The following is a 23,859-nucleotide window of genomic DNA, read 5'->3' on the forward strand; positions in this document are numbered from 1 at the left end:
TAACTGTTTCCACCTCTGAATTCTAAGCAGTGTAGTCACAAAAATCAAACCCTTGAGCAGCAGTATTGTGTGCCGCAACTTACGTGGCTTTTTTGTGGTGACATTGATTGCAGGGAGGAATGGGCTAGTGCCTGCTGTATTGAAGGCGCTGACTGTTAGGAAATACTGTGTATTTCCTGCCAAGCCACTCACTGTGGCCGAGGTTTGGTTCCAAGGCACTCTAACTTTCCCCATGGTCTCTGGTTTAGTGTCATCTTCCCAGTAAGCCACCTATTTTCAGAAAGAGAGCACGTCATTCGGGATAGAAGGCTTTGGATTGGAGCAAAATGTGTACATCTATTCTTTATGTGCTTTCTAGCCCATGTGGCATAAAAGGATGCTTGCAAATACGCTACATTTGATGTCTTGAAAGAACTGTGGAATTTTAAATAAAAGGCTTTGATTGTATTCTCTGAAGAAAGATCACGGTTTTCTTTTACCTTTCCAGCTGGATATTTGATATCTCACATTACAAATCCTTACAGCTCCTAGAAATGGTTTAAAATGTACATACATTCGAACATAGATGAATGATTAGTCTCCTCGCTGATTAATTAACATATATTAATTGCCAAAAAATAATAAAAATATTCAGTGTAAAAGTGTTTTTCCAACAAACACCAAAAAGAGAAAAGCAGCAAATACTCCCAAGTGTGGAGCAGGGAACTATAAAGCCTCTGTACTTAATGACTGAAACTATTCATTGATATTAAATTGCCAATCAATTCTTTTGATTGTTGCTTGACTATCTAATTGTTTTAACAATACCTCATGGCTTTGTAATGTGGCAATATTTTTTTCTTTAATGGAAAGCTGCCTGATTAAAAATGGCTTTTAAACAGTTATGCTACAGATCGAGTGCCAGCAAAATGTATTTAAAATAAACGTAAGAGATTTTTGTTATTATCCAAACCATTAGCCTGGAAATAAATGATCCCAAATGAAATCCTTTTTAAGCAGTCATTCACTTTTCCGTCATCATTATTCAGTGTCTAATATCATAGAAGCAGCTCAGATATAAACAGCAACAAACAAAAAAAAAAGAGTAAAAAAAGAAATCTACTTTCGCAGATGGAGTTATGGAAACAACTTTGACTTTATTGAGCAAAAGAATAACAACATCTTTCATTAAAGCCCTTTGATCATCCTGATTATTCCATCAGAGGTATGTGGACGAGGCAATCAGGGTGTCCTAGTTTTTAAAGGTAAGAAGGGATGAAATCAGCAGTTCCTGGTTTGAAGTGTAACAGTTTAATGTTTTACTCAGAGGAAAGTAAAAACACATCACATCTAGACCCGTGTTGCTGCTGTGCTGTGCTCCATGCATTTCCAGTGTAGCATTTCCCAGTGCCGTGACACAAGGCCCGATATTGCTATCATGATATCCCATGAATGACAGCAACATGAAAAGGCATGTGGCCAGGCAATTTTCTTTTGTTCTCTTGAAAACGCTCTGACATGTTTTCCTGTTGTGTTGCCACAAAGAGCTGTATAATTTTGGCAATAACAGTCGGCCAAGTGAAACAGCCATTTCCATGGCGACGCAGAGTTTGGAAGTGATGGTTTTGAGGTACAACAGGGTTGATGGTGAGCATTTGAATCGTGTTGCTTGTGAGAATGTGTGTGTGATTTCTATTTCCATTTAAAAGAGTAAAATGTACCTCATAGCCCAGAACCCTTTCAGGGATGAAGGAGAGAGCCTGCCAATTCACCTCAATCTCAGAGGCTGAGACACTTCTGGCCCTAACTCCCGCTGGCTTCTCACTTGGCTCTGAAAACAGACAACGGGAGACTGAGCTGTGCCGCCGTCTTCCAAAAGCACAGAAACGAGCAGAACAAATCTCTTCAATTTTTACATTTATAACTGTGCGCATTCTTTTGATCTCTACTCAGATGAATCATCACACACAGGTGCTGCTGGTAAATTGACTAACACTACACTACACACAGAGACACCCCCCCCCCACCCCCACCCCACACCCTTCAGCATACTGAGAGGTAGCACAGATCTAAATGCCAACCAGTTTTTACTGTGGCGCAGCATTTTAATACAGCGGTGATATTTGAAGGCAATCTGCTGGTTCGTACATAAATGTGTTCCCATGATTTTGTACCTCGTCCATATAAAGATATTTCTGCAGATTTATTTTTCTGCGTGTGTTTTTATCTACCGAGCAGTTTTAATCCAATCCGATAAAAAAACAAAAAAATCTACTTTGGGGGCTTTGCTCAGATTCCACTCACGTCCACCCTTTTACCTGTCTCCGCAGAGTAGATGGTGACCACGGGGCTGAAGGGACCCTGTCCTTTGCTGTTGTAAGTGCCAACCTTAACGTGAAACGGAGAGAAGGGCGCGATGCTGTCGTTGCGGTACACGTAGCGCGACGCGCCAGGGGCGGAGGTGGCCACGTGAGTCCAGCTAGCTTCTCCGAAGGCGCGGAAAGCGATGATGTAACCAAAGCTCTCACCATTCTGTAGTTCTTCGGGAACAGGCTGAGAGTGAAACACAAAACTATAGTGATATTAAAACATATACAAACCACTCACGTTCACACCACCGCCGGGCTCACGCAGTCACCACCGTCTCTCATAATGTCAAAAAAAGTGCATGACCCACAAATTGCTTTTGCAACCCACCTGATGAAATAAAAGGAGCAGTAAAAATGCCATTTTAAAAACCTGCGCTCATTACCGAGATAACACAGAAAGTAATGACTTGTACAATGCCAGCACTGTTATTCTTCCATTCGACTCCTTACTGCTATATTTGAGCATTGTAGATTAGTCTGAACAGTAATTCATCACAGATCTGAGACTCACAAATGAGAATATCTGTCAGATTTACTTCTCTGTTGTATACGCTGCTGCTGCCTTACATGCAAGCAATTTGAGAAATTACAGCAACGACAGACTCCCATTGACCCCAAATTTATGACACCCACAAGCAAAACAGAGCAGGTGCTTTGGTTTAGCGAGGAATATTTAGAACCTCGTTTAAGATGACAACGACACTGACTCCGGGCACTTTGAATAACAGACTAGAGCATAAGACTGATGATTTACCTCCCACGTGATAACCAGTTCATATCTGCTTCCACCACCTCCACCCACATCACCTGGCACTGCATCTGGAACTACAAAACACAGACCATGATCACATTTCAGTATAAAAACACATATATATAAAGCCGCATAAAGGCAAGTTATAGCACAAAAAGGGAAATCAATACGCAGTACCTGCATCCTCTGTCCTGGTCTTCACGGACACTGGGCTGGGTTCTCCGACACCAACGCTGTTTTTTGCCAGTACCCGAAAGTCATATTCAACCCAGGCATTGAGGTCCACCACGGTGGCTGTCAGTGTGTTCCCATCGATTATCTCCGGGACTAAGAATAAAAGAAAACATTGCAGACGGAAGGTCTTTGCAAGAGCCTACATGTATACAAGTGAACAGCTACAACTAAAGCAAGAGAACAATTATGCACACATACACTGTTTAAGCAGCGTAGCCTGGTCAATAAAGTGTTGAATGCAAGCTGGTTTTGAGTCATGACTGTAGAAGGTGGCTGGAGGATAGCGGATTTCGGACAAAGGACAGTAAATGGTTTAACTGTCAGCCCTGCTGTGCACAGCGGCGTCTTCCTTGATAGTAACACTGAGGGATCCAATGAAATGCCAATAAAAAACCTACAGCCATTGGCTTGAAACGTGCAATGACATTTGTTCGCTACTTCGGTACAGCACAAACAGCTACAGTGAAAAAGCTGACTCGTTGTGGTGTTCTCAAATGTCCATCTATCCATTCATTCTCTTCGTCTTATCCTTGTCAGGGGTCTGGAGCCTATCTGAGCTACGCTAGGGCGAGAGGCGGGGTACATTCTGGACAGGTCGCCAGCCTGACGCAGCTTCTCAGCAAACAGCTGCCAATGTACACCTCCAGCACATACAGGCCAATGTTAGATATCATAAGTGATTTCTCAGTTGTGTTGATCTCCAGTGTTTTCTCTCCTTTCAGCTTTGCTTTGCTCTCAGCTAATTCCGGAGGGAAACATCTAAGCTTTTTAGATGTGATTTTTTTCCCCCCACCGAATTAACCAAGCAGTTGTTTTTTTGTGAAATGCAGCCTTTACACCGTTTTTACTTAAATTACAGGACTGTTTTAGCCATAATGAGATTGGATAAAACCAATAACAGGGAAGCAAAACAGGTGCAGTCCAGAAAACCAGAACAAGCTCTGTAGTGCTCAGAAAGTTCTGTGATCAGCATTTGACTTTGTCAATTCATCATGCCCCTTTTTTGTTACAAACAGTTGCAGGATTGGTAAAAATTTGATTACAGGAATTTTACCGTGAAGCAACTCCTACTTTCTCATTTAGGTCAAACTTTTCTATATAAAATCTGTACAATATACTTTTAAGTTAAACTCAATTGTCTCAAAAAAAGCCTCACACATGCGACGATCCCCTATGAGCAAGCACTAGTTGACAGTGGGAAGGAAGAACTGCCTTTTAACAGGAAGAAACCTCCAGCCGACCCAGGCGCAGGAAGGGCCGGCCATCTGCCATGACTGGTAAAAATCTGCCTTTATGCTCACCCCAGCTGATTTATTGTTATTATAACTGTTATTATTTATACTGTTTATTATTATAAGCCTTACCCTTTTTAAGTAAACTAATAAAAACAACTGCAGTATATGCATTCAACCTTTTCTAGACACCTGGACCCAGATCATTAAGAATGCAGAAAAAGCCTGGTATTTGCCTTTTTCATATAAACTCACATTTATAAGAGACGAATAAAAAATGACAGCATGTGCACCTATGTTTAAGTTTTCCCACATAAGTACAATGTAAAATGTTTCATTTAATGGATTAATGAAATTTACTTGATTGCAATGCATTGAGTTTATACCTTAATGATTAATTACTTGAATGAATAAACCTTTCGTTTTGTGCATCTCAGTTGCATTTTAATCAAAATTATTGCTTCATGTCTACTGAGGGTGAAGAACATTTTTTGAGTGTTACATTTTGAAAACCTTAGGAAAAAGCTGCAGCTGTGCGTAATGACTGTCTGTCTTTCTCCAAACTCCTCTTGCCTCTGGTCCTTTTCTTTCTTTGTTTATTTTCTGCTAGGGTCCTTTTACCCTAGCAGAGTTGATAGCTTCAGTTCTTTTTTCCCATTCAGTGGGTTTGATTCTGTTTGTATTTCCAAAGCTGAGGGTACCAAATAAAACACATTCCCTTTTCTCCACTTCTCAGATGAGTGTCTCAGTTTCACATTCAGTGAAATTGCTTGTTTGCTGTTTTGTTTCTTTGCTATGTCCAATAACTTCTGGTGGAAATGGCAATTTTATATGCAAATGATGTTTTCATCCATTCATGGCTGTGGATGGGAGTAGAAATTAGGCTTGTGTAGATGCTTCAGGACCAAGCTGTGACAAAAACAGACTTGACTTGAAAAGATGAAAAGGACGCTGGTGTTGACTTAGCATGAGTACACAGAAGGTCATCGAAGTGGCTAAAATGAAAAAGTAATAATGAAAAAAAATATGGAGCCACCAAAACAAGCCTCATCTCTTTATATATTTCCTAAGTAGCCAGATTTTCTTGTCATTTTTAAAGTGGCCTTGAACAACAGTTCCCCAGGATTTCAAAGTTCTCCACTGGACACTGACAGATTTTTCACTCTTTTTTAGTTCAGACCTTGCACCTGACCATATATATGTTTTTTTTGTTTGTTAAGACACTTATCACTAGCATAAAAAGCCACCTAAATCAGGGGATGAACCAGTGTTCTACAGACAAATTGGAAATTTTTTATCGTTAGATAGTTTGTTACCAACAAACTGTCATAAGAACACATAAGTTGTTCTCATTTCTTTAGTTGAATCTCCAAAAAATGCCAAAGATAACAGTTTGACAGGCATCAAATCATATTTTTTGCAGCAACAAGGTGATTCCCAAAGTGCTATTAGCTGAAAACTTGACATATCTCAACGTGGTGTGCAGTGTCCTTAAAAGGACAGGTGGAAGACAGAAGAAGTGACAGGCCTAAGAAACTATCTACAGCAGACGAACAGTATCTGAAAATCATGCCCTTAAGAAATAGGAAAAAAAATCCACCAGCTGATAGACCTGAGAGATGCATCCTGCCCTCAGCTGATCCATCTGATTAGTCCAGATGATTTTGTTTTGTACCAGTAAATAGTTGGTTTTCAAACACATGAAGGTCTCTGTGTGGTGTTTGAAAGTCTTATTTCTAGAGAAAGAACTAGTGACCTAAGTGACTGTGTGATAGTAATAGTATAATAGTAATTGTTTAAAATAATATTTGCAGGTATTTGATTCATTGAGATATTATTCTTATTGTATCTCTTATATTTCTACTGTTCAGCACTTTGGTCAGCCTTGTGTGTTTTTAAAGTGCTATATAAATAAACTATGATGATGATGATGATATCAGGTTGCAGCAAAGCTGGTGCCAATCCCTGCACAGATCACTGGTACATCAACAACAGTTCACACTCTTACGTGATCTAATACTTATTTGTCTTTCCTGAACAAGTTTGCTCCTAAACTTAACTCCATTCTTGGAGTGTGAATCTTAATCTGCATCTGCTCAGCTCTGTTGAGAATCATTAAAGCAGTGGTTGGGACTTCTAGTCAGTAAATCAATCAATCAGTTAAAACAGATTATTATGGACTTCAAAATCTTATATGGGTTTCTTATGTACCTATTTTCAGTGATATCAACTTTAACAGCAGGAAACTAACCAGGTATATAATTCTTCCTTTCTCTATATTTGACAACAGCATAATAAAACTGGAAATTTTGTTTTTGGTGTGCCACCCCAATATTTTTAATGGCTCCCATATGGCCACTCCTATGAAAAAAATCTGGAGGCGTCCCTACAGGTATTATTGAGACTCTGCAGGTCCAAATTTGACATTTTAGGTTCAAATTGTCATCGATGGGTAAGAAGGAGGTCAACAGTGAGTGTCTATAGCCATCTGCAAAACACAGCAGAGGCTCTGTCACGGTTTGGGGCTTTATTTTAGCCAGTGGGGTTGGCGATCTTGTCAAAAATTAATTGAATTATGAACAGAGAAAAGTAAAATTTTGAGTCACCATGTAATACCACTTGGAAAGCTGATTGGCTTTTTGCAGTTGCCATTGCAGGAAAAATCATACCTGGATTGAAAAACACACAATGAAACAATATCATTTATGGACTGGTCTCCTCAGAACCCCAACAGTGAAGCAAGTGTGGGATCATCTAAAGGTATCTAACATGCAAAGAAGAGCTTTGAATGTCCTTCAAGAAGCCGGAAGAGCTATTCCTGGAGACTACTTAAAGAAATGACAAGAAGGTTTGCCTATGAGAGGCGATCATACCAGATATCAACTTTTAAGCTCATTAGAGTTGTACAAACTGTTTTATTGTCACGGTTCTGGGTTGTTCTGACCCAGCTTTTTGAGTTCTTGTGTTTTTATATTATGGTTTATGTTTTGAGTCCTTTGTTGTACTGTGTTTGTTATTTCCCCAGGTTTCAGTTATGGTTATCATAGTTTATTTCTTAGGTTTTGTAATATGGCTTCCCTGTGTTCCATGTTGTGTCTACTGTGCCTTTCTGTACCATGTTTCAGGTTCCTATGTTCTGTCTCCCCAGTTGCTGTTAAGTTTACATGTCTAGAGTTCAGTCAGTGTGTTTCCTGTTTTACTTTGAAGGTCCGTGTCTCATGTCAGTGTTTCTAGTTTTGCTTCCCTCGTCTCGTCCAGCCTGATTACTCCCAGCTGTGCTCTCCTTCTGTGTCTCATTCCCTCGTTATCCCTCAGTATATTTAAGCCCTGTGTCTTTGTCAGTGTTGTAGTCTTCCTCATGGCTGTATTTTTGTCATCCATGTCCCTGTTTAGTTTTGTTATAGTTTTTGTGCCATTCTGCAATAAAGCAGCTTTTTGGGTTTAATTCCTGTGTGGTGAGTTTTGCGTTTGGGTCCTTCTCCTGCCTGCACACAGCCGAAATATGACACTTATATTTTATGTTTCCAATTTTCTCAACAACATATGAAAGAATCAGTGATCGCTCAACACTTTTGCACAGTACAGCAGCAAGAAGGACCTTTCACTGTCTTGAGTAAGAACATGAATCTCTACCCTTTTTTCTAGCTGACCCCATACACTGACCCACCTGCCAACTGGGGAAGAGAAATAACAGCATTTCCCTGTGGACATCTGTGAATTATCTGAATAATATCTCATGTGCTATAAGATGAAAATTTATCGTCAAGTACTGCGTCACCTGTGTTAACCCTCTGCCAGCCCACAGTGAAGGGAGTTCGGGTTTGAATGAGGTAATTGGTGATGGGGCTGCCGTTGTCTCTGCCGGGGCTCCACGCCAGCTGGGCTGTACTGTCTGTCACCTCCTCCACCGTCACTGAGTCTGGAGGGCTGGGAGGGCCTGGCTCAATCACAAGAACAGATATTGTGAGGTATTCGCACATGCAGAGGCACAGACGACGCTACAGAATAGTATACTCGCACGTTTTGCAAGGAAAACATGACATTTAGTGGCATATAAAGGAAAAGCACACACACACATGCGTCGGCCAAAATGATATCGCTATATAGCCTTCATATCTTTCAATCAACATCAGCGAGAGAACATTCTGAAAAAAGCTTTCAGCTGAGAAGATGTAATGCCCTTCACAAAGTATTAAAAGTTAATTCAAGATTTATTCTCCAATATTCACCCAACTTGTAATCCTTCCCTTTCCCCGTAATCCTCCCGGTAATTGATCGATGAAACAGCAGACCTAAGTGGATGCAGGGAGTCAAATTAAAAGGTAAAAGATGAAAAAGGGGCCTCACAGCCCCAAGGAAACAGAGTTTTATCATTTATTTTTATTATCCCACCAATTAAGCGGTGTGATGTTTTACTTTAGTTTCATCTGCGGGTTCCTATTCTAATGAAGGTGTCAGCTCATCAGAAATAATAGACCACTAGAGAGCTGTGAGATAGACCGCAGAATAATAACGCCCCTTGCTCTTCTCGCACTCCCCACCAGCTCTGAAGTGGTTTCTAATCTGAAGCAAAATATACTAATTATTAAAGTGTAGCATGATTATTTTAGTAAACAATCAATTGTCTGGAAGCACAAATCCTTTTGTTTTCATATCTCCTGCAGCATGTATGTATATGTCTATGTATGCATGCAAGGATATATTGGATTAAGCTGAGCAAGTAACTGCTGAGCGACATCCTTTTGTTTACTGAAGCCTTGGACGTTTTGCCCTCATACATTTGGCCTTAAAACCGTGGCTTTAGAGATATTGATCTCTGTAAAACTCATTAGTGGCTATTGATGAAAAAAAGCAACTTTAATACACTGGCCTCATTAATACATATTAATAGGACACACAATCAAAGATCAATTCCTTATCCTCTTAATTACATTTCATTGGCTGAGGCAAGAGGCTCCTGTCAGTGTCTCGAGGGTGTTCAAATAATCTGTTATTAATATGGACAGACAGGGAAAATTAATAACCGGCTGTATTTACTGACACTGGCGATATTATTCCGATCTCAACCAAATATTTCCCAAATTCTCAAAATGTGCTGCAACACGTGCCAGAACTAAACAAGAGCATATCATAAGCGGGTCGAAATACCAGTGTGAAAACACATCGTTCTGAAGTGTTACATTGACTGTCATGAGTTGTATTTCCCTAAAAACTATCTCTCGGGATAATGATGATGATGGTGGTGGTGCAGCTGTCAAACAAGCACAAGTGTTCCCCAAGTGGTTCGAATGCTAATGACTGTGATATTATCCTTATATTGTGACCTTCTCCAGAGCCACCATCACCACCCAGTGGAGTGTTTGTGAGGCATCTAAAACGGGTTTTTTTCCACACCCATTGTGAAAAACAAGAACCCAGATGATCACTCAAGAGTCTTTGTGTCAGGAGCGATTATCATTGACCTTCAGCGCTGTGAGAGGAAAGGAGCGAAACCCCATTGTAAATAACACCCTGCAAAATTATCGAGCTGACTAATATACATGATTGTAACAATATGTTTGATGCCAGTAACGCCAACAATCACTGTTACCACGATCGTAAACGTGCTGCTGCAGAATCCCGGTGAAAGGAGACGTCTTGCTGTTGTTTGTCTTAACATTAAAATAGATTTTTCTTTTTTTTTTTAAGAACATGCAAATGCAGCCACTGGGGGAAGCTAGCTGTGCTTTCATGTTTCCTCACCTTCCTCTTAAATTATACAGCCACGCAGAATGGTTTGATCTTATTTGTCAAGGTTTTGAGCTATTTATCTCTAACATTTCGGCACCCTTCGCAAAAGAAAGGGGAGTGAATTTAAATTGGAAGAAAAAACTCTTTAAAAAAACATAAAAACTAAACCAAACAGCAGATTCAGTCTTTGCTTTAAATATTGCTCACAACATGGGACAGTGTCTTTAGACAAATTAGTTCAATTAAAATCAGGGACAGACTAGGACAATTTCTCTGGGAAGATGAGAGGTGGCAGACAGTGCATTTAGTTGTGAATTTTATTTAAATAATGAGGTTCTTATTCTTTAATTGCCTCTTTGAATGATTAAAAAAAAAAAAGAACTGTGCTACATTTCAAATGTAATGCGAAATAATCTTTTTTATAAGTTCAATAAGGGAGCCTCTGCTCCTCCTTACTGATTTGGACTATTACTACTATTTTTTTGTCACTTTCATTTTCCCACGCTGTCAAACTCAGCTCTTTCTCAATTTCAACTCACTACTTTTGCCCAATTAGCCCGGAGACACTGTTCTCACTCTGCCTGTCAGCAGCCTGTCTATCACAAATGCTTCTTCCATTTCCACAAGTTGTCCAGGGTATCTTAACTGAACTCATCTGATTACTCTGCTCCACCATCATCAGGGTTTAGTCCTGTCACTATCTTCTACTTTCATCTGAGCCTCCGCTCTAAAGTTCTTATTAGATTTGATCAAACTGTAAATACTTACACCTGTGAGCTACATTTCCTTTCCTTCCAAATGACCTCTTTTCATTTAATAACACGTAGCTACAAGCTACAACAGTTTGAAGACAAACACCTAAACTGCAGGACATCCAGAAAGGCATGTTATCCTATATTTCCCCCCAAAAAACAAAGACTAGAAAAAATCTCAAGTACTAGCATAGACATGTATTATGATACTCTATCGATACAGGGACACTAAATATCAATATTTTATTACATAAATCTGAATATTCTGTGAATACTATATACAAAAGGGCTAATTTCATGCACTAAAATCTTGAGTTAATGTTAGTCATGCTTACATCTAAAAATTAACAAAAGCAGCCGCCAGCTGTTTGTTTTGAATTTTCTTCACATTCTGGGACTGATTTCAGCTTCCGGTGACTAAATGGTTGCACAGAGCAATGTTGCACACTCACTACACATTTTGATTGCAAAGTGATTGCACAGGTTGCCTGATAGGAGGTAACCTTTCTGCAAACAGTGTCACAATCTGGCGAGGGCAGACTGTATGAATTGAGAAAAGGACCCAAAACGCAGACTCCAAGGAACAGGGAACAGAACTTGAAATGTTAACAAAAGGCGAGCCGTTTAATATGGCTGGTAGAAAAGGTACAAACAAAGGGCAAGGCAAACTGAAGCAAAATTAACACAAACCTAAACTGGGGAATCTAAACAAACAATAAGAAAAACCTAGACAAGAAACTTGGAAGCATGGCATGGCATCGGAAACATGGCGTGGACAACAGACGACCTGACAATCACACACTGAAAACAGAGGACTTAAATACACAGGAGGTGATTAGGGGAAGTGGAGACACATGAGGAAACAGCTGACTAGGATAAACATAATGATGCACAGGCAAGAGTAAAACTAACCGCATGAGCACAGAACACAAGACCCCTTTTCAAAATAAAACAGGAAACATGCAGACTTAGACACGACAACCAGAACTTGACAACGTAAGACACAGACATGAAAAGCATGAAGAGCAGGGGAGATTTAACATGGTTGGAAACGGAGGGGGAAATAATAAGAACTAGAAACACTTAGGCATGATAATACAAACTTGATAACATAAGACACGCAGCATGAAACACGAAGGGTGAGGGGACGCTTAAATACAGGGGAAGAAAACACAAGGAGTCTAATAACCCAATGAACTTAGATAATCTAATGAACAAAATAAACTCAAACTTAAAACGCTGGGTCAAAAGACCCAGGACCATGACAAACAGTTGTAGTCTGATTTGGAGTGACTGCAATCACTCTCAGAAAGAATGTCGAAGGTTTGCAATTAATTGCTGTCTTATTGGTAACATGTTGCCATCAGTCTGAATGAGTCTCTGTCAAAGAGTTGAATGTTGTACTTTGATTGGTATGCTTGATCTAATTTTGCCTTAAAAAAACAAACAAAAACAAAATCAAAATTGCAGCGTGATAACTTTATCTTCTTGGAAAAACAGATATTGACAAAGTTTAACTTTGAGGACATCATTTGCAGTTCAAAAAGATGTTGATAACTCACAATATATGTTATTGCAATGCTCATACTGCAATAATAATATTTGATTGTGCCATGAGATATCTGGTGAGTCTTACCTGTATGAAATACACCGTTTTTGGAAAATGAAAATGAATTTAATGCCCCATGTTACCATGAAAATGACTTCAAATACATCTACTTTATATGCAAACCGCTGTTTACACGTTGGTGCTTTGATAGTAAAACTGTCATTAATCCATTTTTCTGTCAAGCAACTGTTTTTTATTTGTTAGTTTTGATATTTTTCTTAAATTGACTATTTTATCATCACTGCATTGCTGCTTTCACCCATGTAAAAGGTGCATTTGAAAACCGGCTCTTATCTGTTGGTTTCTACTCCACGTGTTGCGTTAATATTTTGTATTTTGGGATGTCAACGTTTGCTTGCTGAATGGTTTATGTGGTGTTTTCCACCCAGAATTTGAAGCTATTCGATCCAAACTTTGAGACATCTGTGACAGCCGCCACGAGCAGGAAGTGTAAATAATGCACAATCTTGAGTCACACTCCTGTCTCCTGTCTCCAGTCAGGAGGCCAATCCATTTCCCTGGACTTGATATTGCTCCAGCTGGATAAACAGCATTACTTCCTATTTTTCTTTGTCCGCAGTCATTCGTAAAGAAATGCTTATTAAGAAGAGCTTCTGCGCCTCAAGTTAAATAGCAACTTGTTATCCTTGCAAGATAAAGCTATGGATTCAACCTTTTCAAATCCTGACACTAAAATCATCCCTCACCTCATCTGACATTTAGCATATTTGGGTGGTGTCAATTTGCTGGGCTATTTGGTGTATTGATTCCACCCCGAAACATCCCTCCTCCAATTCCACGAGCAACACAAACACACCCCTCCCTGAAATAAATAACAAAAGTTATTTTGTTCTGCCAAATGTAGCTCTCGACAATAATGTCTCTCAGGAGCTATACATACTGCATGAGTGAGCGCAGACAGGCATGTAAGCATTCTGCTGTCAAGTACACTGCAACAATATTGAAAACTGGTCATTAAAAGACAGGGAGAGAGAGAAAAAGGAACACATCCTAAAAAATGTATGGCTCGTACTCTTAGAATTTCACACAGTTTTGTGAAGTTTTCTTCCAAAAACATCTCTGAGCGCCAGAGAAAAGGAAAGCGCCTTCCTCTGTTTGATGTAATGAAGCGCCTTGTAGTAGAAATAAACACTCTGATGATATCCAGGGTGATTCTGATGAGAATATGGACACTTTGGTTGCACTGCAATCTCAATCTAAAACAAACCTATTTGAGTTTAAAAACCCTATCGAAAACTGCACGCCTCAAAAGATTTTTTATTTTAATTCTCAGCAAAGCATAGCGATGTAATCTCTCTGAAATCTCTTTAACACTGCTCTGCTCAGTAACACTTAAAGACTACTGACTTCTTTTTACTGAGGCTGCATCCATCATCCACTTTACGTTGAGTCTACTTTTTTTAATTTCTCTCTCTCCCTTTTTTTTTTACCCATTAAACATCCCTGGCTGTAAGCCCTATTTTAATTGGTAACTGCAGAGCAGAGACGAGCTTTTCTTACCTTTCACAATCAATACAGCCACGGCTGATAGACTCTCCACGTCCGTGTCCACCACACAGATGTATTTGCCAGCATGGTAAAGCTGAATGTTCCTGATCATAAGATCTCCTGCTGTTCTCTATCGAAGGAGGAAAGAGAGCTTTATGTAGCATGAAAGATAATGGACCTCGTGACAGCTTATTAAAAAAGGTAGCAAAGCATATATAAAGACACAGTAAATAGCAGCTCTAAAAACCGTTTGCATATCCTTTAGTTACAGTACTTAGCTTGGAAATTGCTGAGGAAAAGTGGCTGCACAGTGTTTCTGGGAGAAATTCTGTGTATATACAGTATCAGGTCACAAACAGCTGTTCAACATGAGCTCGAATGGAAAAGAAAAAGGCCAAAATTCACAAAAACAACAGAGAGTAAATTGAGTTTTTGTGTCTGACAAGGTCTCGACTGCTTTACCCGCCTTTTGCAGAGGTCAGTGCTGTGACCTTCAAGACCTGTTGCAAGCAACTACATAAATAAGCTTTTACTACTGAGTACAGCAGGCAGCTTTTGCTCATTTGGAGAAGAAAACAAAAAAAAGAAAAGAAAAGGCTCTCATCTAAGAGGACACCCGTAAGCAGAAAATGGTAAATTAGTGGTGAAATCGTTCTCTTGGCTTTGGCAGGAAAACGTGGCAGCACAGCCAATGTGGTTTAATTATGGAAATTAAATTCCCTGAAGCAGCAAAGTTAAGTTGATAATCTCTTTGGACTGGGGACATTTGAGCATTTCTGGGGAAGGAGTCTCTTTTCAGATAAGAACATTGTCAGTCAAACGCATACACACACACACCCAAGAAGAATGGTTAATCTCAAAGGGTGCGAGGATGTTCTCAAAGTGTTTTGTCGTTTGGGTCTCTGCCATGCTTTGATTCCTTTACAAGGCACCTCTAATAATACGTATTCCTTCCCGTTATGAAGAGGCTGTGCAGCAGGCCATGTCAAAGCAGAATTTGAAGAGACCAGCCAACGTATTAAAAAATAGATGACTTCAGAAGACTGAGCAAGAGTAAGAGAAGTGTGCTCAAATAGAAGACAACCTGTCACAATGGCTGAGCAACTAGCGCATTACCTACATGATGATTTCTATGTAGGAAGTGTATTTTGACACGACGGCTGCCATGTTTCCATTCACAAGAATACAATTAGAAGTTAAGAGGTCTTAAATGATCTAATAACGCTTCATGCCAAAGACTTTTCCCCAGCCTTCTTTGCCACCAGAGAGAAATTTAAAATAGCAAAAGAAAAAGGATGGTATAACAGCAAGTGCAGCAAAACTTGCCATGCTCTATCTCTCCAAGAAATACCAGGGTGTCAAACCACAAGCTGTCCCTTTAAACTAATGGCAGGGATGAAGTGAAGCAAGATGGGGAGAGGTGCCAAGTGCCCATTCGCACATAAGAAAAAACAAAAACAAAAAAACTACGGCTGTGGGTCACTCACCCCACCCACAAATTCAAAGTGACCGTCTCCCTTGGCGATGAGCTGTCCATTGAAGGCCCAGGAGAAAGAAACATCAAGGACGGGATCGCTGGTGACCTGGCAGGGTAACACAATGCTCTCGCCCACAATGATCTCTGTGTCCACTGGCCCCTGGATGATTCTGGTTGGATCTACCCAGGAAAAATAAAAACGTGAGAGCCAGCCATTTCTAAAGGGGAGGGTGGCAATCTTATGTGAGACATGAGACTTTTCACTTCCAGCAGATGAGCAGCCCTTTTGTTGATTTTCAGGAAATAGGAGCAGAGTAGTGACACAACACTTCCCGAGACACAAAAATCATGCTCCGCAATACAGTGAGTCACAGGCAGAGCAGTCTGTGTATATAAAGGAAGGTCTCATGAAAAACTCAGTCAAATAATGTGTGATAACATGCAGCCTTGCCACCACTAAAACGGCTCACATAATCTTCAGAAATCCTGATAGCAATTACAATACACCATGGATCAGATAAAACTTCATGTAATGAGCTGCTCTGCACAACCGGTACAACAACGAAAAAAAATAAAAAATGAAGAGCGCTGCTTTAAAGTCTGCTATAGCAATCATTTGGCCTCCTGTGCTTCAAAAAGTCAAGATAATGAACGGCAGGAATCAAATCAAGAAGATACAACACAAAGCAAGTGGATTTGTACTCTCATATCTTACCTTGGAGAAGCTGTCAAGGGATAAAAAAAGCGTCCCCTCAGTTCTCAAGCTACTAATAATCAATGTGTGGGTCATGGCTCTGTGCCTCCGAATGCTTTACGGCTGTGAAAAAATACTCCGGTAATTTAAAAAAAAATAACTGGCCTTGGCAGTTACAGCGGCAGACAATATCATTCAGCACATTAATAAAAACCAATAACAAACTCACAGAACATTCAACTCCAATGAAAAAAACAACAACACGCTCAACAATAACAGCATCTGTAACACCACCTCACTAATGTGCTCACCGCTTCCACTCAGGGCACTTTCATTTATTGCACTAAATTGGTTGCCTCAACTGCTTTGAGGAAAACAATGATCGAGTGTTTCGTCAAACGCCTTCCAAGCGCATTACTGCAGCCGCTGCAAAATGCGTCCGGACAAAACGACTCAATAATGCACGCGTAAAGTTTTTTTGTTTTTATTACATCCCTTCAAATAAAAACAAAACAATCAAATGATTATCTGAAATATTTAGTCTACTTAATCGCAAGACTAGAGACCTTACAAAGTATAGACACACACCTCAGCACAAAACCTCAAAGTTTATTTATTACTTTTTTTAAATTTAACTACAAGTTATTGACTCGGGTCCTTGCAGTACGCTAGCTCTCGTGTGTTAATCCATAGTGTGCATAAAATTCTGCTTACTAAGTGGAGCGCACAAACAATCTGCTATTTAACAGGAGAGCTTACCGGTAACAAGGAGCCTTCCAGTTGTACTTGACATGCCAAATCTATTCCTAGCAAAGCACGTATAGCTGCCTGCATCAGACTTGCTCACGTTGGCAAGCCTCAGCGTTCCATCTGGGGACAGTGTGATCCTATAGGAGTACACAAACAGTGAGAGCAGTTTACAATCCGACTGCCAAGAACAAAGACTCATTTTACCATCAGATAAACACCGACTTCTGGATTTTTCAGCATTCTACATAATGGACATCTTCCAGTTAGGCAGCATGTGTGTGTGTGTGGTAAATATTGATTAGACCAAAGATGGCTAAAGAGGAGTGTAGCTGGGATAGATAACTGGCTTATATACGGAAAAAACAAGCCTATAAAACTGTGTACATTGACTTTTTCAGAATAACGTTAACCCTGTTACTACCTGTCATTTGTGTGGATTGGCAGGTTGCCTTTCTTCCATAAAATGCTAGCGATGGGATAGGCCTGGGGTTTACATTCTAAAGTCACTGTAGTTCCTGTCTTGGCTTTGAGCAAAGCTCTGAGGAGGTTCCCTGTGAAGTCTGGAGGAGAAGCTGGTGGGAAACAGCAAACTGGCGTTAGTGCAAGACTGCAGCAAATCTCACTGAGCATTTCAAGCACCAGTTTTCAAATCTTACAGTAATTGAAACACATCGTTTTTTAAAACTGACGAATCAAACCGGCATAAAAATCGACGCTGTAACGGTGTTTTTTAGCCAGTTTTATGTATTAATAAAAGAAGAAGCAGAAAATATTGTTATAACTTTTAATTGGTTTTGCAGTAAGAGTTCGTGTTTACTATTCAGCTATGAGTTTGGCATCTATTACACCATCTTCATCCCCACATCAAAGTAAAGGGGGAAAAATATATATATATCTAAATGTGTCTGACCCCACAAAAACATCCACATTGACCCCATTATCTGCTAATCCAGACAACCTTTAAGAATGACAGAAAGATGACCTTTAAGATCCTTTTGGCAACAAAGATTTGAGGATTTAGAAGAGAGATAAATGCCATCCTACCTAAAACCATTAGTTCAGCAGCAAGATATATGACACCGTGTTTATTCTCGGCCACACACTGGTACATGCCAGCGTCAGACAGGGTCAGCGCAGACACTGACAGGACTCCGTCCTCCACATGGATCCTGTCCTGTGAAGAAAAGGTTGAAAGAAAGCAATTATTCTCCTTACACTTACAGGTTGCTTTTGCTTTCTGCGGTGCGCTCTGGCAAGTGCTGGATTTGTTTAGAGGTGCTGTCAATGGACGCGGATCAAATCAGGATGCTGTTGCAAAATAATTTATCGCTATGAGCACAAAGCACAATTTTGTTTTCTAAGTATGGAACATTCATTTTTTTTCCCTATCCTGTGCACTTTTGGTCCAGTCTATGCAATATTTGAGCTTTTTGTATTATATCTGCACTTTTTAATTTATTTTCTCAGTATTAACCATATACAGTACAGCACCTACTAGTGTTTTTTTTAATCATTAGCTATATTCTGTACTATAAATATGAAACAAATTAGATAAAAATGCAACTTTCATGGTGAAAATCATATTCTGAATCGTACAACAGTAAAAACAATAAACCTCAAATAAAATAAGGATATTTAAACATTAGTTTTGAACGATATCAGGATGGTTATTGCTACAGTATAATGCATGTAAGAGGTAAGAAATTAAGTGTCAGAGGCATATCGAGGTCAGCCAAATTTAAAAATCTCAAAATATGCAAGACCACATGTATTTCTCTGGTGGTCTAGAGTTAGGTGTAGTGCTATATACAGTATATTTCACAGAAGATTAAACCCATTGTCCCTCAATATGAAGGAGCTTAAACATGCACCATGAATAATGAAAAACAAGCACTGACTCCATTCAGATAAAATAGAGCAATCTCTCGGGAGCCGTACACATCCACTTTCTAAGACTCTGTAATCTGCCAAGGTAAAGCAGAATACGAGACAGTTACATCCATGTCTCATCACTGGCACACCTTAGTAAGATGTTTACCCTCTCCTCTCATCGCACTCTGAATTACACTCGGGAAAACAGCAGTGTGTTTTATGCCAGGCTCTCGGAAATGAAAGGAAGAGCTGAAGCTGAAGATTAAGTCTTTAAAATGAAACACTTGTAGGTGGCAGACGACAGCCGGTAATTTACCTCTGAGAGGAGCTGTTGGCCGTTCTTCAGCCACGTGTAGGAGGGTTTGGGCCTGCCGTTGGCTCGACACTCCCAGTAAAGTCTCTCCTCAATGGCTAGAGCCGTGTCTTTCATTGTCTGGACCCACTGAGGCTTTGCTGAGGACACAGAATTATCCTCGAGTGAATTATCTGACAAGAACCAGAGGGCAGATTTCGAGGAAGGAGCATTATCGTATTAAATAAGCTGCATCTAAATAAGTTCAAAGGAAAGCGTGTGCAGATTGGCAGCCCAAATTAAGGGGGGGGGGGGGGGTCGTCAATGGGTTTTCCTTTAAGAGGCTAGAGGAGAGAAAATTGAATTCAGTCTATCAGTTACATCTCTTAAATGTGTCAGCAGCCCAAGGCAACCCAAAGATTAACATTAAAACCCCGAACCACAAAGGAAGAAGCTCTCATGACCGGCGAACAGCACCCGATACCAGCACTCACCCCCCCAAACTGTCACCTTAATTCTGCGTATAATAAATGTCAGGTCCTGCTTGTTTCCCATCCAGCACACAACCCCCCCTAAGTCTCTCATATATTTACAGCTTTCAGGAAATTTCATGGGTTTCATGAGTGCAATGCTCATAATAAGCACAGCTCACTCCGGTGGCACTGTACATACTGTCACTTCCAATTTCACAAGTGTCATTTTTCCCTCTTTCACAGATTCACAGGAAAACACAGCGGCTGAAGCAAGCCAAGAACCCAAAATGTAATAGCTGCAGTGAAACGCTTAAAATGCAGGAAGAAGGCAGAGATTTGTGTGTGCATTAAAGTAGCGTGTATAACAATGAGCTCTTGCTATTATAAAATTACTTATAGCTTTTAAACGATCACATTACAATTGTTGCCATTTACAAAGTCTAACGACGTGACAATTGTCGACGTTGCTGAAAGAAGCAGAGATATTGATTGTTTACCCATTTTGTCTAACTCAATTGTCTGTGGCGTCGTCTCAAAACTCAAACAAAAGTCGCAGTACCATAAAAAGCCAGCCGACCGGTGACTGTGTTCTTCCCCATCTTGTTCTCGGCCACGCACTCGTAACCGCCCGTGTCGTCCTGCTGAAAGCTGGGAATCTCCAGCACGGCGTTCGAGTACTTCATTTTGACTTTGCTGGGGAAGGGAACGCCGTTGGCCCTCCTCCAGGTGATTTCTGGGACGGGGCTGTGAGACACATGCGAAGGAAGAGCTCAGCGGGGAATCAGGTGCAGGTGTCTGTAACAATCTGTAGCAATAAAGCGTCAGATGGACTGCAGTACTTATTTTTTTCGTTTTGCTGATAAATGGTCAAGACCACGGGTGTCAAAACAGATTGGCTCAGCAAAGACTCCAATCTGGCCCACTGAGTGGTTTTGGAAAATAACTTTTGGGGACCTTTAACTTTATTTTTATACATTTTACAGCTTTTCCCACTGATGAAGACCTCCCCCACTGTCATTCATACTAAAACAAGTAATGAAGTAACAGATAAACAATTAAATGATCTTATCTACTACAGAAATGTCTTTATTTACAATGGGTGAGTAGAAAAAAAAGACATTCTCTTGACAAAACCTTTGTTTTATAATTTATGATAATTTTACACAACTATTTCTTACAATTTAAGCCCAAAGAGTCATGTTGACAGATTTCCTGTGGGCTGTATGTGCCCCCAGGATATAAAATGAGTTTGACATCCCTGGTCTGGACTTAACCCATTCCAACGACAAGTTGCTTTCAGACCAATCGTGGCTTGATGCCACGCTCTAAGAACCATAATTGCTTAGAAATCCAGATGTTCCTTGTATGGAAAGAAAAGACAGTGAAAGATTAAAAACATGCTTGAGGAAATCCAGCTTACTTCCCAAGGGCGAAACATTCCAGCGTAACTGTTGATCCTTTCGCGGCGGGTACATTGTCTGGGAAATTAACTTCTATTTTCGGCTCGTATTCACCCATCACTCCTATGAGGACCAAGCACAAGAACTTGCTCAGTATTCCATTATGCATGAGTTACAAGCATTACGGCTGGCATTATGGACCAAACAATAGCACTGGAAAGCTAACAGAGGAAAAAATGAAATGCACATGAGCAAACGCTCTCTCATGGGTAAACTAAACTCAAAATCGTGCATCGCTTAAGAGTACAGTCACCAGAGTGTAGCCAAAACCCAGCGAGGAATAATTTAAATACACCGAGCATTATTTTTCATCTAGAGATTTTTTTTTAATCTGCTATTTCAAAGCTTGAGTAGGCAGTTCCTAACCTCTGTTGTGTTTCATTGTTAATATCAGCATTCAGGAAAGGCACTCAAGATCGCGACCAGAAAGTGATGCAAGGGGATTTAAATTTATGCAGTTACATGTACAGTACACTGAGTAGAAACTGGCTGAACCACCAGAACACTCAATGTAATGGTCCACTGACGTATGACTTATGTTTAATTCATTCCCAAGGCAATCTTTATTCACTCGTTCTATGAAAGCATAACAGAGAACAGAACAACACGCCGCTGAGAACAGGCCCGAGAATTCATGTGAAAGCAAAGAGAAAGCTTTTAAAGGGACTGCGAATTATAAGAGAAGCTAAGTCAGCAAAGAAGAGATTTGGGTGCTTTGTTTGCTGGCCTACATTGAGGAGCAACTTTTTACTTACAGGCATTAGCCCTCTGTGACTCAACTTCAGTGAGGTACAACGAGATAAAGAGCACTCTCGCTGGGGTAATGATTAAAGCCACCTTAAAATGAAAGGCCCATAATGCGAGGCTGAAAGGCAATACTTGTCACGTCAAAGGCACAAGCTGTGTCTTACCATCTGTCCTGAGGATCAGAGACGTGGGGGAGCTCTGAACCTTGCCCTTTGTGATGCTGTTCATCACTACACACGTGTAGTTGCCCACATCAGAGGGCTCCACCTTGGCAATGTAAAGGTTTCCCGTCTGCTGGGAGACGAAGCGCCGATTGTCTTGCTGAACGAAGTACGGGTACTCATTGAAGATCCATGCATAAGTAAGGTCTGGAAGGCAAACAAGGAAGCGCATGAGACGATCCTGGATGCTCTCTGATATTAAATGTGATTAAGAGAATTAACTGTGATTAGAAAAGGGGCTAATCAGTGGCAGCAAGATTATGTTTTAATCACACTTCAGCAGGACTCAAAACAACAGCAGAGTTTACCTCCTGAGGAAGTGGGCGATCCACAAAGCAACACCACTCCTTGTCCCTCTCGGACGGACACTGCGCTTCTGGTGTGAACTTTGAAATGATCTAAGTCTGACAGGGGGGGAAAAAATGAAAAGGAAGCTTACTGTAGGATGTCACATATCAGGGGAGTGGAAAAGAGGCTGAGTAAAAGCTTTCTGCAAGACACTGACACAAACCCATAAGAAAGCTGTAATGAAAATTGCACTTCTGCAAGGCCTGAGGGAGAACAAAAGCAACTGAGACAAGTGAGGCTCTGAAACAGAAGAGTTTAGACAGACTGCTGAACCCAGGGCCTGAATGAGATATGAGCGATATGCCATTTTGTGAAAAAAAGGAACTTGGATGTGAAAACCCGCCACTAACTTAATTTATGTACATGTTTGTGTAAGCGCTGAAATCACAAGACTTGACTTAGCACAGAATCTCAAATAGAAATCTATCCCGCAGCAGCAGAGATGGCCGAACAGGTAAACACACGAGCCAATCGTGTTGCTGAACTGCGGCTCGTGCACAGAAGAGGTTCATGACGGTTCATAGCCTCTGTATGAATCGTGTAAATTAGCCTGGCATATGTTCAAGGCTCTGGTGGGAGGAGCGAGAGCCATTCGCTACATCTGCATTCTGAATTGAGTCGTGATGAAGTCTGTAAGGCTGTGCAACTTTGCATGTGCCAAGCAGAATTACAATTTGAGGCTTTATAAACTTCATACTTCAACCTTTACAGTTTTTTCTTAAATCAGTGCTTTACAAGGTAGAGTTTGTCCATTGTAAGAATGAACTTTTGGATCTCTCTCTATTCATTTTATAGTGGTTTCAAAATAGCTGCCCAAAACTGCCTGAGGGGGACCAAGACATTAATATGACGAGATATGCTGCAAGAGCTCATAACACTATAAGAAAAAAGTTGAAACGACTGAAAACTTTTTTTATTGAGCTACACCTTAAGGTATATGTACCTAGTAATATTTTTTTCTTGTTATTATTCTTTCGTGTTACATCCAAATATTGCTAAGAGAATCTGAAAAAGAAAAAGAACTATAGTTTTTCATTGGAGACTCCTTTGAAGGTTAATAAAATGACTCAAACTTTTTTCAGAGAGGTTAGATTATCCATTATCCGGTCATTATTCTCAAGTCATTGTTGTTAAGTTATTAAAATGTCATTATTCCATTTTTTCTGACCATCCCATATCTTAAAAGCTTGTCAAAAAAGACCCAAAACATCTGCACGGCAAGATACCACCACCGAGTGAAGGTGTGAAAAGGCGCTTTGTTGCGATCTGCATGAAAGGAAGCCTTAATGAATAGTATAGAAGTAATAAGTATTCATTTGGTTATTCATTTGAGTTGTTTACCTGCTTCACCAGCAGGAAC

At 40.2% G+C, this 23,859-nt stretch overlaps 1 protein-coding gene across 1 annotated transcript in view; it reads right to left on the reverse strand.

Moving 5' to 3' along the window:
• cntn3a.2 (contactin 3a, tandem duplicate 2) overlaps positions 1–23,859 on the reverse strand; it is a 44,705-nt gene that overhangs the window by 5,594 nt on the left and 15,252 nt on the right. The window contains exons 4-19 of the mRNA XM_085345519.1: positions 22,460–22,555; positions 22,095–22,298; positions 21,144–21,246; positions 20,283–20,467; positions 19,275–19,411; positions 18,131–18,260; positions 17,508–17,658; positions 17,096–17,223; positions 15,653–15,822; positions 14,178–14,295; positions 8,344–8,502; positions 3,277–3,426; positions 3,103–3,173; positions 2,298–2,532; positions 1,701–1,810; positions 84–270 (exon numbers count right to left, since the gene is read on the reverse strand). Coding sequence (XP_085201645.1) covers positions 84–270; positions 1,701–1,810; positions 2,298–2,532; positions 3,103–3,173; positions 3,277–3,426; positions 8,344–8,502; positions 14,178–14,295; positions 15,653–15,822; positions 17,096–17,223; positions 17,508–17,658; positions 18,131–18,260; positions 19,275–19,411; positions 20,283–20,467; positions 21,144–21,246; positions 22,095–22,298; positions 22,460–22,555 — 2,334 coding nt within the window. The remainder of the gene's footprint in view (positions 1–83; positions 271–1,700; positions 1,811–2,297; positions 2,533–3,102; positions 3,174–3,276; positions 3,427–8,343; positions 8,503–14,177; positions 14,296–15,652; positions 15,823–17,095; positions 17,224–17,507; positions 17,659–18,130; positions 18,261–19,274; positions 19,412–20,282; positions 20,468–21,143; positions 21,247–22,094; positions 22,299–22,459; positions 22,556–23,859) is intronic.

Source organism: Diplotaxodon limnothrissa, linkage group LG20 (genome assembly GCF_057381915.1).
Source record: "Diplotaxodon limnothrissa isolate DT_005_m linkage group LG20, D_limnothrissa_male_GT1.1, whole genome shotgun sequence".
NCBI classification, from domain to species: Eukaryota; Metazoa; Chordata; class Actinopteri; order Cichliformes; family Cichlidae; genus Diplotaxodon; species Diplotaxodon limnothrissa.